We start from the raw sequence: 16,070 nt of genomic DNA, 5'->3' as shown, positions 1-16,070 counted from the left end.
CTCTCTCTCAAATCAATAAACATATCCTCAAGTGAGGGGAACAAAAAGAAGATACCCATACTTCAAGTCTTGCTATACTCTATTTTCTCTCCCTTCCAGGACCAGATGGTTTTCAGCTTCCTTTTCATCTCTTATATTCTTCTCCTATGTCTTATCTCCTTATTTAGTACTCCAGTATCATGGCCTAAAGTTAAAAGCTAAATGGCATAAGGGAAAAGTATTTGTTATATTGAAGGGGCGTGAGAAAGATCTGGCTCCAAGAAGATAAACACCCATAGTAAGAGATTCTTGTTCAGTTTGTTTACAGAGTGCCAGGTGCTGGGAATACAACAATGAACGTGATACTATCCCTGCCCTTAAGAAGCTTCAATCTAGAGTGAGAAGACAGACTAGAAAAATGTTATAACACAATATGGTTAGTGCAACATGGATGTACAAGATGTTATGGCAATACAGAAGGGCAACCCATCCAAGCATGAAAGGGCTGGGGGTGGATGGGGGGGTGGGCTATGGATAAGCTTTGAAAGTCAAATAGGAGCTATATCACAAATGTTGAGGTGGCATGAGAATAAGATAAGAGGGGCAGTGTCAAGAGTCCCAACTGGGAGTCCAAATGGAGCGAGCCAGATGAGTGGTTGTGTGGTCACATCTTGGAGACTGGTGGAGATTGCAGCATGGCTGACCAACTGACTGAAGAGCAGATTGCAGAATTCAAAGAAGTTTTTTCAGTATTGACAAGATAGTGATGGAACTATAACAACAAAAGAATTGGGAACTGTAATGAGGTCTCTTTGGCAGAATCCCAGAGAAGCAGAGTTACAGTACATGATTAATGAAGTGGATGCTGATAGAAAAGGTATAATTGACTTCTCAGAATTTCTGACAATGATGGTGAGTAAAATGAAAGACACAGGCAGTGCAGAAAAAAATTAGATAAGCATTCTGCGTGTTTTATAAGGATGGCAATGACTATATTAATATAGTAGAGCTTCTCCATGTGATGACAAACTTTAGAGAAAAGTTAACAGATGAAGAGGCTGATGAAATGATCAGGGAAGTATATATTGATGATGATGATCAAGTAAACTATGAAGAGTTTGTATAAATGATGACAGCAAAGAGAAGATATTGTGCAGAATGTGTTAGATTTGCCTTTTCTTTGTGGCTTATCTGCAAGAGGTTTCTCCTACTGTAAAAACAAAACAAAACAAAACAAATGCATGTGCAGTAATGAGGACTTCATTGCTCCGTGTTTTCTTCCTGTATCTTACTGTCACTATCCTGAAATCTTATTTTGGAAAATCAATCAAATAACATGTTGCATGTGGCTTACTCTGGATATATCTAAGCCCTTCTGCATATCTAAACTTAGATGAAGTAGGTCAAACGAGGGAACATATGAATTATGCCTTTTTTAAAGCAGTACTATTTAGGGACTGTCAGCATGTTGTTGAAGTGTGGAGTTGTAACGCTGCATGGGTTATGGACAGTCAACAATATGTACTTAAAAGTTGCACTATTGGGAAATGGGTATATTATCCAGGTACTCATACACTGCTGGCCCTGTACCAGAAACATTTTCTTTTCTTGTTACTTGCTTGCTTTTTAAACTTTGTATAGCCCCTTTAAGAAAATCTGCTTATTGATCAGTTTGCCTCAAATCCATTCCAATAATGGATTTGTGTACTTGTTTTCCAATAAAAAAAAATTTATCCCCCTCCCTCCCCCTAAAAAAAAAGAGTCCCAACTGGGAGAACACTGTATGTAAAGGCATGGAGGCATGAAATGATATCATGTGCTTTGGGACCTAGGTATAGTTTCATGTAACTGCAATATCAAGTAGGAGGAGCAGGTGTGGCAGGGGATGAGGCATTCTGATTATGAAAAAGCTGCTAATGAAGCATGCATTCACCGTATGTATAATAAATATTAATACAGGAAGACACAAAAATCAGAAAAAAAATCCAACAAGACAATGGATATGAATGAAAGTACCTCTGGGAGGGGCTCTGGGAGCCAGGAGTAGCCAGGCTTGGGCTATCTTATAGAGGATTTGTTCCTCTTATTCTTCAAGCTACAATTTGTGTTTCCAGTTCAGCCATTTTTATTTGCCAGTTCTATTCTTGTATTTTGTGTGGTTATTTACAGAAGAGGGAAAAGGAAAAAGTGAGTGAATGTAGAAGGTAAGGACGGAGGTTATAAAATAGATATTTAAGCAATTCTCTATTTGGATGTCTAACAGACATCCCAAAGTCTACACATGCAGCCTGAAACTTATGAACTGTGCTCACAAATCTGTACTATCCACAGTCTCCTCAACTCAGTGGATAGCAACTCCTACTTTCCAGTTCCTTAGGCCTAAAGTCTCTATGTCCACCCTTCATTCCTCTGTTTCTATCATATCCCATACCCAGTCCATTAGGAAATTCTATTAGCTCTTCCTTTAAAACACTCATATACCCAAAATCCAAACATTTATCACCATCTCAACTGCATCTGTATCATCTTGTACCTTGATTACTGCATCAGCCTTCCAAAAAGACTCCCTGCTTTAACTCTTGACCTCCTATAATCCATTCTCCTCACAATGTCCAGAGGATTCCTTTAAAAATGTAAGTCAGATAATATCACCCCGAACCCTTTTTCACTCAGACTAAAACCAAAGTTCTTACAATGAATTGTTTTGGAGCTTTGCTCTTGCCATTACCTCCATTAGAAATACTCTTACCCCAATAATTTAGTTAGCTAACTCTGTCACCTCCTCAACTCTTTGCTAAAATTTCACTGCTTGGTGACAGTGACCCTATCTACCTTATTTAATATTGTAATCTGCTACTCCCGTCCCCATACACTCCAGATCCTCCTTACCCTATTCTACTTTTTCTTTTTCCCACAGTCCTTATCACTTCTAATATAGTATATAATGTATTTATTATCTTTATAGTTTAAATTATTGGTTCCTCCTTCCAGGCTGCAAATTCTGCAAGGGATTGATGATTTGGCTCACTGATATACCCTGCTTAAAACAAATGTCAAGTGAATGAATGAATGAAAGAAAAGTGGGTATTATCAATTGAAAACTCTGCTTTACATTATTCAAATTGCCCTTTTTAAAACTCAGAAGTTAATATTGAGAAACAAAGGAATCAGTTACTTGTATCTTAATTCTAGGGACTGAATGAAAAAGGAAAACAAAAGTCTCCCTATGGCCTGACCCTGGGTAGAGGAAAGACTAATTTTTTAAAATTATAATGTATAATCTTGTTGTCCTTAAGTTTTAAATAAAGTTATCAGACTTTTTTTAAATTTTGTTTGTATATATGTGTTCCTTAGGGCATTTTTTTACTAGTAAGATTATAACATGTTCTTTTATACTTTTTCTAATGCTCATAGAATTTAATTTTGCTTTATTAAGTTTACTAGTTTGAAATATCACCTTTATTCTGGCATTAATATCAAACTACTTTTAATTACTATGCCATTACAGTGCTGTATTTTGATTTTCTAGTGGTAATCCCTGATCTCATTACAATCGACTATTACTAATTTTAGCCCAGCTCAAACATATAGCCATTCATGTGTCATTTTTTGAGCATTTATTATGTGTCATGCACTAGAAATAAAAGTATGCTGGCCAGACTCAATTGCCCAAATATAAATTCAGTGGATTGAGGTCTAGACTACTTTGTGTGCATGTGTGTATATTAAAAACGTTTTAAATTTTATTTTTCAATTCAATATTATTTTGTATTAGTTTCATGTGTACAGAATAGTGGTTAGACAATCACGTACTTTACAAAGCCCCCCCCCAATACTTCCAATATCCACCTGGCACCATACATAGTTATTGCAATATCATTGACTGTATTCCCTATGCTATACTTTATATCCTCATTATTATTTTGTAACTACCAATTTGTACTTCTTAATCCCTCACCTTTTTCATCCAGTCCCCCAACTACACTTCCCTCTGGCAACTATTAGTCTGTTTTCTGTATCTGTGTAGACTCTGATTTTTTAATTGAGTGTTTTTTGGAGGGGTGGTGATGACAAAGTTTTTTCCTCATAAGTATTGGTTATGTTGTTGCTGTATTTATAAGTAAGAAAAATTATCTTTGCTAACTTTTTCTGAAATAATAAGTCTAAATGTAAATCAGAGGTTGAGGCTCTAATGAAGTTTTAAAATGTGGACAAAGGCTGGGAAATGAGAAAAGCAAGATGAGGTGTAATATCATAAAAATCATCCTTAATACAATTTATTTCCTAGCCTTAGTCTACCAATTAGGTGACAAATGACCATTCAAGCAAATATTATGGCACGGTCTTTCCTCTCCCTCTATTAAACTTATTTTGAGAGTTACACATTAAGTCATGCCCAATGAAGCATCACCACATCCTAGGAAGATACCGCATGTATATTCTCATGAGCATGTCTAATTGTATGTTCTTACACCCTCAGATTAACCTTTTGGCAAAGTTAGCTCACTTCATTTACAAAAGATATGGGGTAACTATGGTCCAATGTTGAGCAAAACGTGATGAGGATCAGTTGGAAACTGCAATCAGGGAAAAGGTTCAAGTGTAGTCTGTAACACTAGGAGTAACGTCAGTAGTTTACCACCTTTACCCAGGTTAAGGCAGTTGAATTTTAAAAATGTTTTAACAGGGAGTCTTTAAAACTTTAATGCTCATCTCTCACACACAGTAATTAAAGAAATGTTGATATCTGTTGTGCATGGTAGGCACAATGGTAATATTCAAATATAATTTATTTGAGTGTCAGATTGGACCTCCACCCAAGTATTTATTGAGCATCTACTATGATGGGGATAGAGAAGTGAACTAGACAAACACAATTCTTTCCCTCAGTGGAGAAACTGCCCCTTCTCAACTAAATGCTTTATGTCATTGTCCAAGAAAAATAGATGAGCAATCGTAACTAAACTGTGGAATGACAGAACTCTTTGTTTACATAATTGATATCCAAGGAAATCTCAACCTACTCTAAAGCTGATTCTAATTTTTATAATTTTTGCTCTACATATTTTCCTTCTCTTTTTAAACAGCAAGTCCAAATGTGATAATCCAGGATTCGTGACTTATTTTGCCAGCCTAAATTTACTGTATACTGCAATCAGATTAGTTTAAATGACACTGGACATTACGGGATGGTCCCTGTGATTTAAGAACTCACCTCAGTAACTAGTCCAGCTGTTATTGACCAGACTCTCCAAAGAACACAGGCTTCTCTACCACAGGGAGAGTGGTTGGTTATATTTGGGGCTGCCACATGGGAGTATTTTCCAGGAGATGTCATATAGGATGTGTTTCAGAGTAGGTATGTGTTGTTTGAGGTTAAATTTGGAATCACAAAATGCATGCAGAATACACCAGGATTTTCAAGATCTGAAAGAGAAGACCAACGCAATGCCTGGGCACTGGAACACATCTGTTACATGTCAACTTTCTAATATCACTAGGAGGATTAAATTTGTAGAAATATGAAAAGTGGACATTCAGTGGTAAAATCCTAAAAACACACATGGAAATGGCAACACTGGCCTTTGAAGAACATATCCCAGAAGAGTTATTCTTAACCTGTTTTCATATCCTCACTAGTATAATACTGTTTTTGAGAACCTACCAGTAGAGATTCAACATAAGAAATTCTCTCCTTTCCTTAGTTTTTCTGGTCTACAAAGAACTACATTTAATAAATGAGGAAAAGCCCTTTCATTAACTCTTATAACTACCCCAGAGCTCCATTCTAGAATTTTAGGACAGAAATGTTCAGAGGTGAAATGGAGAAGCAAAAGTTATTATCCAACTTGAGTTCTCAATCTGGTCCACAACTCTAACTATTGCAGATTACTGTTATGAAACTGGGGTCCAGCACAATTCCACACAGAGCACTGTTCCAAAGGCAGAGTACATATTGCTGGCAAAACTTCTAAGTGTTCTAATGAGTAGAGATTGTGAAATAACTAACTCCTAACTGATTATAATGCATGTATAAGGTCAGAAGTAAAGGGCATGCTTAACCTGGTAATCACTTACAGAAAATGTAGTCATTTCTCTGGAAACAAGTCTGATTAGTCATAATGTGCCATACTGGGCAGTGCTCAAGAGAACACGCACCATTGCACTAATTTGGCTCTGGCACACATTCACATTCTCTTTATGATTCCACCACCATCCTCCACCCAACACCACCTCCTTTTCCCCAAAAAGTAATTAAATAACGATGATTGATGGCACCATCTAAAAGTAGCATTATAGAAGGTGTTCCCTGGGTTTTGGAGCCATTTCTAGATTAGGATTCTGGTACTATTGCAGAGCTGAGAACACGCATTTCATCAATGTTCTGCTTTGATATGCTCCTGAAACTTGAAGGTAGGCTGTAGTAAACTTAGAAACAGGAAATACAAAGCAGCCTTTCCCCCTTCTGATCACATTCCTGCCTGTTATCTAGTACCCACCTATAGTCTGGCCAGATGTCTAGCTGTAGTAAGCCTTGTTTCCTAGGACTTACAATCATAACTAACAACTTCTCTTGGAAGGGCTTTTGCAGTCTTAGTGAAGCTGAAGTTAGACAACGGTTGTCTCCTGGAAACTTTCGTCTAACAGAGTCGTTTTCCTCTCCATACACTTAGGTTTGTATTTACTACCCAGATTCTATATTAATCACTTTTCACATTCATTTATATGGACAGTTATCATAAAAATATTTAGGGGAAGAGGATTCTGTGTCATACTAAGTCCATCAAGATGTTAACATTGATAGTTCTTGTAGAACTTAGGCACTTACAGAATCTCAAGATAATATTAAGTTTTCAAGGACCAAAGACTAATAAGAAATATTATAGTGGTACATTTAGTACCATCAAAGCCTCTACCTTTTGAGACACAATTTAGATAAGAAATTAAGTCTTAAATTTTAAGGATGAATACCATACCTAAGATATTTCATTGATCTCACAAGGCTCCCTAGGAAAGATTGTCCATTTAAAGGTAACTGAGGAGAGTTTAATCAAGACACTAATTAAAATGGGCTAAGCAGGGTTTAGGGAAGCCAAGTCAAGATGGTGAAGTACCTCAGTAGTGTCCAGATCTTTCTGCAGTGAGGGAAATATTCTGTATTATCCAGTACCATAGCCATTAGCCACATGTGGCTATTGAGCACCTATAATGTGGTTAATGCAACTAGGCCACTGAATTCTTGATTTTATTTAATCTAATCTCTATTAATTTAAGTTTAAATAGCCACATAGCTGATTGCTACTATACTGAACAGTGTAGCTCAGGCCTAGCAAAGAGTCATGACAACTCCTAGGCCTCAAGAGGTAAGAAAGAACAATTACTGGAACCTGGAGGGATGCAGAATTAGAGCTGTATCTTACAGAAGAGGATTACATGACAGGAACAATGGCCTTTGTCAAAAAAAAAAAAAAAATACAGACTCTGCCAACTTGCAGACTAGTAGAGGAAATACTGGGAATACCAACTCACTCTTCTTGCCCTACATCTCCCTCTTGTGCCTCTGGTTCAACTCACCAGAAACTGGAGGACAAAAAAAACTCATTGATGTATTCCATGAGTCAGATTCCCCCTGCATAGACCACAGCAAAGGGTGGAGAAGAGATCTGATCATACCATGTACACAATGAATTGAAGCACCAATTGGTTTATAAGCATTCATGAATCTAAATAAATATGGAACCAGTGGCAAAAATGGAACAAAGGCATGTTTTCCAATAAAATCCTACAATTATTATTATTAAAGCTATCCCAGAGTTCTCTGATGCACTAAATGGTACAATGCTTTAATCAAACTGCAACTGGGTTCATTTTAGGTTTCATTCATGAAGAATGAGGCCAATAGTATGACCTTTGAACTGTATTTAACCTCAGATTCTTACCAAGAATCTGTTAAACTTTTTCTAAGGTACCATCTCAAATCATGAAGCCTCAGAGTGGGAAATTTCTCATTTGACTTAGGTTAAAGGTCATTGTAACTCAATAATTGGACAAACATAGATTAGAAAATGGAAGACACAGGGATCCAAAGGTTGTCCAACTCCTACTCTAGGACTGTATGACCACTCCCTTAAGACAGGCCTACTTATGTTTTATTTTTGTATTATCTCTCTGGACATGGTATGTTTTTAAACAATCTTTCACTTTCTTCCCTGAATAGTAGTGCTAATTTTAAACAATAAATAAGGAGGGGCATAGAGGGTATGGTCAGATCTACAGCCAAAGTCAAATCCTATTTGTGGAAACCTTTATTGTCTACTTTAATGGGTCCTGAATATATCAAAAAAGTCCAGTCCTTATTGTCCAGCACTCAAGGAAGAAAGGTCTAATGTTACTGCATGGGGGTTGAAGTAGGTGCCAAAGGAAAAGCAGTTCCCACCACCTCCAAGGAGCAGGAGCTGTTGTTCTTCAGGAAGGAGGATGCTGGTATGGTTATGTAACATTAATGGCCATGGCACACGTGTTGTGTCAATCTCATACTCAGAGCTCAATCCTGTAGTCAAATTGATAATAGTCACCCCGGGAACTGAGGAGGAATGAATCCAGACCCCTCCAACCAGTAGAAGATTCCCATTAAGCACATGAGCTGTGTGGGAGTACCTTGGGGTAATGGGAGGTTGGATGTCTATAGATTCCCAGAGGAATCCACAAGTGCTTGGTTTCAGGAAGAGTACAGAGTTCAATGGTTCCTCAGAAACATCTAGACCTCCAGCAATAAGGGCTCCCCCTTGCCAGCTGCAGGCACTGTGGGAATGCCGACCTTCAGGAATCTCCCCTTCCACTGGGATCCTGACCCAAGTCAATGTCCCTACATGTAAAAAATGCCAGTCATTTAGTACAGGTTCCACCACACTTCGACCCCCATACACAAACAAATATTTCTGATTCTTATAGGACACTTCTGTTGTTGAATGCCGCCAACATGACAAAGTAGAATCTTCTGGGCCAGCCTTTGTTACTGTTACATTTAGATCCTCAGTGCTATTATCCTCACTTTTAAAAAAATGAAGTTGAAGGATTCCCAAGGCTGGAGTTACTGGGGACAGTCTCCCTCCCAGAACCAGAACCTGAGTATCTGAAAGTCTTGCCATGGTGTGATAAAGGCGCCCATCCCACTGAGTTCCAGTCCCCCAACTGCCTATTTGTTTGCCTTTCCATTCAAAATCACTATATTTTAAGAGCAAGTGAAGCTTGCTCATTCGGCAATGCCGCCCCTCCTGCTCTCCAAATCCACCTGCACTGAGAATAATACCTGGTCTCAAAAGGACAGAGGCATGGCCGTATCTTTTAAAGTCTGGGCCCTGGCTGTCACTAACGACTACATTGGCAGGGAGGGTCCCTAAAGGGGAAGCAGGATCTATCCGAGGAAACACCTTTGAGGAAAGACACACCAAAGTTTGGGAGAGAGTGTCTCCCTTAGAAGCAGCCAGAATGAAATAGTGGGCACACTTCAGATGCCACTCCTCAAACTCGTCAAAGGGTTCAAGATTTTCCATGCGCCTGCGTTCTTTTGCGGGTACAAAACAACGATAGAATTCATTCATGTCCATGGCACTACAGGCAGTCCAGCCAGCCTGAAGGAAGCGGTGCTGCTGGGACTCCACATCGGGAAAGCGGTCCAGGCCATGCAGAGGAGAATTTAGCTGCTGAAAATGTTGCTGCATGAATTGGCCAAAGGTATCATGAGGCCTCGTCTGCTCGTAGATCACGAAAAGGGCATTAGGAAAAAGCTGGGCCGCCCAGGAGATGAGGGCCGCGGCATTATCGGGCTCCAGGTAGGTCAGCACGGCCTCAGCCAGGAGCAAAGTGGGTGCGGCCGCATCAAGGCCCGCGCTGGCCAGGGCCTGGTCCAATCGCTCGACCTCCTTCAGGTCCAAGCCCAGGATGTGGTAGTCAAAGCTCTCAAAGAAAAGCTCTGACGAGGGATCCCCGCTCTGGATCGGCCCGGTTACTGCGCACAATTCCGGCGTGTCTCGAATCCTCTCCGCTTTGCGCCGCGCCACGTCGGGAAAATCTACCTCCCAGACAGCAGCCCAGGACAGGAGGCCTTTAGTTTTGAGGCGAAAATAAAGAGAGTCTGAGCCGGCGCCCAAAGACAGGATCTGGGCGCGAGGCCCACCAGAGGACGCGCGCGTCCGCTCCAGGAAGGCGCGCACGCAGTGCCTTACAGCGCGTGCGCGGACGTAGTAGCCACGATGGATGAGCGGCGCGCGGCGCGCGGTCCGCGGAATTAGCAACGCAGCAAAGGCGTCGTGCACGTACCCGCGCGCGGCCAGGGAACTCTTGCTGAGGGCGCTGCTGTCGTTGGTGTGCTGCACTGATAGGGCTCGACGCTCGCGGCTCCGCGGATCCATGGCCAGAAGATACCCAAGAGCCGCGGTTCGTCACAGTGGTGAGCTGCTCTTCAGCCCTAGTTACTCCGCAGACTTCTATACGGAAAAATCACCCCTCCGCCTTGTCTCCTCTTCCGCGGACTAGTGTGCGTCACTTCCGGGAAGAGCGCGCCTTCCTAGTCAGAATTGAAGAGGGTGTAGCTTATGGTAAAATTTTACTGTGGTTGACTATTTGGTTCTCTGGGACAGCGTTTTTGCGGGAAGACCACCGTTGCGGCTTATCATGGACACGTTAACTGTGTCAGGGAAGCACGGGTTATCCCTTTTCTAGAAGCTTTTCCATATGAAGGGAAATTTTTATGTAAGTTCTCATAGTTGACTCAACTGTTGACAAAAATCTCAATGAAGAGAGTCTGTGGGAAAAGCCAGAACTTGGACGGGAAAATCCATTCCACTGACGTTGGTGAGCAAGTAGAACAGTGGTTCCTCTGATACTACTAGTGCTAATTTATTTAATGCTTTAATTCAAAGGTGTCCAACTTTCTGGCATCTCTGGGCCACACTGGAAGAAAAAGAGTTGTCTTGGGCCACATACTACATACACAAACACTATTGAAAACTGATGAGCAGAAAAGAGGATTTAAGTAACTTTACAATTTCGTGTTGGGCCCCATTCATATGACATCCTGGGCTGCGAGTTGGACACCCCTGAAGTTGTTACAAAGAGATCCCATTTTAGTCTGGAAAGGGGTCAGTGAGGCTAGGTGCAAAATGAACAAACCTTTGCAGAGGTTATGATTCACCCAATAAGTTTTTTCCCACAGATATGTACTATTCCCTGTATTCCCAGCTCTGTGCTAGGCTGACAGTAAGTAAACAACTCAGCCCCAGTTCATCTGCTATAAAATGACATTTCCCCTCCACTTTCAAAACTCTGTGATTTTAGGGTAGTGAGGGAATCACGGAAGAGAGGTGATTTTTCCCTCTTGATATGGTCGGAGCCTTGTTGGGGGTTTAAAATAACCATCACATTTCTGAATTGGGTGTTTGGATGTCATCACCAGTAGAAAACTGCTTCCAGAGATAGTAAGGAAATTTATAATACACTCATTAGGATTTGGTGACTAGGGGTTGGGATGGAGAAGGGAATCTGGGTAACTATAGGTGTGGTTACCTTGAAGCAATATAGCATAATGGTTAGAAGTATGAGTTTTAAGTCCAGCCAGTTTGAATTTGAATACTGTAACTCAAAAGTTTGAGTCAGGATAAAGTTTTGTTAGTTGAAAAAGTTTCATTTAGATTTAGTGTTTAAGACCTACTAATAGCCTTAGGGAGAGCAATTTCTATGGAGTAATAAGGGCAGAAGCCATATTATAGTGAATGGGAGATAAGTAAATGGAGGCAGCTGATCTAAATTACACTTTCAAGGACCTTAACTCTTAAGAAAAGGAGAGAAAGGGCAAATAGTTAAAGGAGGAATGTGGAGTTAAAGAAAGTTTGGGGTTTTTTTTTTTTTTTTTTTTAGGTGGAAGCAAATACTATGCTTGCATGTTAGTCCCCTGAGTGAAATAAGCTAGTGGAGAGAGAGGTTGGAGGAACAGAAGAGTGAGATTTACTAGTGAAATAATGAATTAGGATATATGGGGAGGAATTGGATTCTGGGCACAAATTAGTTGGAGAGACAAGAGAATGAATCTTTTTTCTCTGACTCCTGAGGGAAGGAGGGGTGTAGATAAAGGTAAGTGTAGGTGTGGGGGAGGGGGGAAGAAATAAAGGGAATTCATGTCTAATGACTCCTGTTGTCTCTATAAAACTGGTGTCTGGGTTGTCACTTAAGTGTGAAGCAGTTGGGTCTAGGGGAATGCTTGAAAAGTTTGGAATTGCCTTTGAAGGGAATGGGAGAAGGATTCTCCCCTGAGCATGCTGGGCCCTGGGATCCTCATCTGTAAAATGAGAGGACTACGTGTGCTTTGTAAGTTGTCTCAGGTTGATTGAGGACCAAAGAGGGAACAAAAAGAGTTGTAGGATTTGAAAAAAATATATAGCACTATAGAAATTATATTTGAAGATAAGTTAGTAAAATGTATGTGATTTTTTAGAAATATTTTCTGGTAAAGAGCAGAAATAAAAGTGATTCAGGAAGAAAGAGAATAGGGCAAAATTTATGATTTGGTTATCTTACGATTGTTTTCTGTTAATTATTTTTTAAATCTGTTCTTAGGTAAAATGGGAGTTAATATTACTTTATGGGTTGTTGTGAAGATTAAGACAGACACTTAGCGTAGTGCGTGGTTCATAGAAGTGTTTAATAAATAGTAACAAAAATTTTTATTATTCTTAATCCCCTCCCTCTTTTGTCATGAAAAAGTACTCTTGAGACAGGAGACTTGGCTCTGGTCCTTCTTTAACTTGATAAACTATTAGTACAAATGTAAAAAGATCTTATCTCAATGTGTTGTCTATCAGATCCTCACTCTCACTACAGCTGCTTCTAGCCCATGCGAAATCCATCCTAGGAAAGGTGAATTTGCCAGGGAGTGATATTATTGATAGTAGTATCTTAGGCAAGGATCAGTGAAACAACAGCTTTTTTCAGATTTGCAAAAATTGTGCTTGTTTTTGTGGCTTTCAAATTTCCATAAGTTAACATTGTAGCCAGTGCTTGAGAATAGTTTGAATATAGCGCAAGGTAGGGTCAGGATCCTAGAGTAGGATATTACTAGCCCACTATATAGGCATGGTATATATGCTCTTAAATGTTCTCTTTTTTTAAAATTGATTTTTGAGAGAGAAATTAAGGGGGAGGGAGAGAGAAACATCAATTTGTTGTTCCACTTATTTGTGCATTCATTGGTTGATTCTTGTATGTGTCCTGACTGGAGATCAAAAACCCACAACCTTATTGATATCGGAGCAATGCTCTAACCAACTGAGCTACCTGACCAGGGCTGTAAGTGGCTTTTTAAGGCTATCTTTCTATTGTCTAACTATAAAAGTTCTTTTCTCTTGCAAATCATAATAATTAAGCTGTTTTACAAGATTTTAAAAAATTAATTGTTTTAGAAACAATTATTTTAAATGATTAATTTGTTAAATATTTAAAAATAATTTATTAAAATTATTAATAAGTAAATTATCTAAATTAATTATTTAAAAATTTATTAAAAGTATTTCAGAAGTAATCAAGTATTACATGCTTGTTGTAAAACCTTAAAATTGCACAAAACTGTATGATATAAATAAAGTAAAATTCTCTTTCCAACCTTTGCCATTTCCAACCCACATTCTAGTGGTAACAGTTTTCTATGTGCCCTTTTATATCTGTTTAGGAATAAAGATATAAATATATAAGACTGTGTATTTGTTTGGAGCCATACATACATGCTTTATTCATGTCATCTTTCTAAACCATATATTTTGAACTTACTTTTTGGAAGTAACATTTATATCCCAGAAACCTTTCCACATAGTCATTTGGGTGGATATATTAACTAACTTAGCCAGTACCCCACTAATGGACATTTAGGTTGTTTCCAGGTTTTGCTATTACAAATAATATTACAAGATATGTACTTGTTCATGTCCTATAAACGATAAATTCCTAACAGAATTACCGGATCAGTAAATATGTGGGTTTGTGTGTATTGATAAATATAGCCAAATTGCTTTCCAAAAAGACCATACCAGGTTCTGCTCACACTAGAATTTTTACTCAGATCTTCACCAGTATTAAGTATTATTTTGAGATTCAGAATTTTTTCTGGATAATTTTACACGTTAAGTCTTTCATGAACTTCAAAAATCAGTTTCTAAGGAATAATTTTGAGAGTTTTGATTAACATTTACTTTGTAATTCAATTTATGGCACACTGACTTACCTATGTAAGATAAAGTATGTTTTTTTTCATTTTAATGACATCTTTTATGTACTTCAGTGGAGATATTAAACATATCAATTAAACAGTCCATATTTTTCATTCATTACTATTTACTAAGCACTTTCCTGGTATTCTGTTGAAATGTTACTTTTAACTCATACCGAGTTGGCCTTTCTGTGGTTTTCTATGGCTCTGTCTACTTCTGTACAAACTATTTTCTTTATTTCCTATTTTAATATTTTGGTAACTTATTTAACCCCTCTCAGTGTCAATCTATTGATTTGTAATGTGGTAAAAAATACTTATTTTGCAAGGTTATCAGTTAGATTAAAGATTATATTATTAAAGATGTTTGTCACGTATCACATATGTGAAACTGCTGATGGAACTGAATGGAAACTGCTATTATTATCAACATCATCATCATCAATATATGAGAACCCAGAGAGTAAAGATGACTACTTTGAACATCACTAAATTTCACTTGAAATTTATGTTAATGTATAAGCCATCTTCAGAAATAAAGGAAAAATTAGGACTGAGTTATCACCTGTAATATGCTAGGCGCTGTGCTGTGTTAGGTACTAAACATGGTCCTTGTCCTTAGGAAGCTCACAGTCTGGTGAGGGAGAAAGACAAGTAAATCAGTAATTGAGAGACAATATGATAAAGCATTGAGTGAAAGATAGTCACTGGATTATATAGGAGTATACAAGAGGGGAATTTAAATTACAGTATCAATCATCACTGTTATGCTGCATTTTTATCAGTTTTTTACAAATAAGGAAACTGAAACTGTGAGGTTAAGTGACAAAGGCCACATGGCTACTAACTGCCAGAACAGTAAAAGGGCTACTCTAGGTCCACTGAAACCAGTGCTGCTGTTCTTCCTTTATGTATTTTAAACAATTAAAAAATGTAAACTTTGTTATAGGTATTATAAATTTCTAGTTTTAGAAGTAGTTTTCTAGAAAATGCTAATTGGTGAGGAATACACCCAACAACATTTCGGATTGTAATCCACCTCTTACATTTTCTTATTTTTAGTTCAGATTATTAGCTCATTTAAATTAGCTTTAGAGGAGCTTTTGTCTTTTAAGGAATAAATTAGCAAAATCGTGTTTCATTGCTTTTGTGTCAACATCTGAAAATATTCACATTTGTTTGAATAGGTGAAGCTGAGCCCAGAGCGACATTTACAGCTAATCTTATAAAAATGTGCGGAAATAAAGCAATCTGAAGGAAACTTAAGACCAAAAAATTTACTGACTGAAATACATTGTATGGTTCATACCAATAATAAGAGTGTTTGGAGAAAGATCTTTTTATTCTGCTAAATCATGACAGAGGCAGAAGACCAGCAGCAGTGGAAGAGAACCTTTTATTCAGAATTACCTAAAGTGGTAAGAATTCAACCATAGAATTCTAGAGTGGTTGCTAATTATAATGTCTTCTGTTTTGTTTCTTTTCACAAAAGTAAATTTTATAGGTATAATTTGTAAATTTTTTTAAAAGTTACATAGCTAAATGTGGTAGCCTACTATGGACTGTAAACATCAAGAAACTGGTATAATGCTGTGAATCTAGTAGATACTTGATATGTTTCACTGATTGTATTCTTTTGTTTTAGGAACTTCATGCCCACTTGAATGGATCCATCAGTTCTAATACCATGAAGAAATTAATAGCTAAAAAACCAGGTCTTAAAATCCATGATCAGATGACTATGATTGATAAGGGAAAGAAAAGAACTTTAGAAGAGTGAGTTTGGGGAGATTGTGGACACACTTTTTTTTTTCTCTATCACTATAAATAGTATGTA

General features: G+C 38.2%; 2 protein-coding genes and 1 pseudogene across 4 annotated transcripts in view; 2 read left to right on the top strand and 1 right to left on the bottom strand.

Annotated features, from left to right (window-relative positions):
- Positions 1-674: 674 nt before the first annotated feature.
- On the top strand, positions 675-1,195 carry LOC129062963 (calmodulin-like; annotated as a pseudogene).
- Positions 1,196-8,152: 6,957 nt separating this feature from the next.
- Positions 8,153-10,427, bottom strand: LCMT2 (leucine carboxyl methyltransferase 2). The gene has a single exon (XM_054565513.1). It carries the CDS (start codon positions 10,389-10,391, stop codon positions 8,334-8,336), a length of 2,058 nt encoding a protein of 685 aa, XP_054421488.1. The 5' UTR covers positions 10,392-10,427; the 3' UTR covers positions 8,153-8,333.
- The window catches only part of ADAL (adenosine deaminase like), a 119,216-nt gene continuing 113,358 nt past the window's right edge, over positions 10,213-16,070 (top strand). The window contains exons 1-3 of one of the 3 annotated variants that reach the window (XM_054565518.1): positions 10,213-10,429; positions 15,421-15,651; positions 15,879-16,009. In XM_054565518.1, coding sequence (XP_054421493.1) covers positions 15,589-15,651; positions 15,879-16,009 — 194 coding nt within the window. In that variant the 5' untranslated portion in view covers positions 10,213-10,429; positions 15,421-15,588. Of the gene's footprint in view, positions 10,430-10,591; positions 10,834-15,420; positions 15,652-15,878; positions 16,010-16,070 lie in introns of those variants that run through there. The other 2 variants (XM_054565516.1, XM_054565517.1) reach the window with 2 other exon arrangements.

The sequence above is a fragment of the Pteronotus mesoamericanus genome, unplaced genomic scaffold, assembly GCF_021234165.1.
Source record: "Pteronotus mesoamericanus isolate MK-2021 breed Mesoamerican mustached bat unplaced genomic scaffold, CSHL_Meso_final contig_164, whole genome shotgun sequence".
Lineage (NCBI taxonomy): Eukaryota > Metazoa > Chordata > Mammalia > Chiroptera > Mormoopidae > Pteronotus > Pteronotus mesoamericanus.
This window is presented reverse-complemented; position numbering and strand designations above follow the sequence as displayed.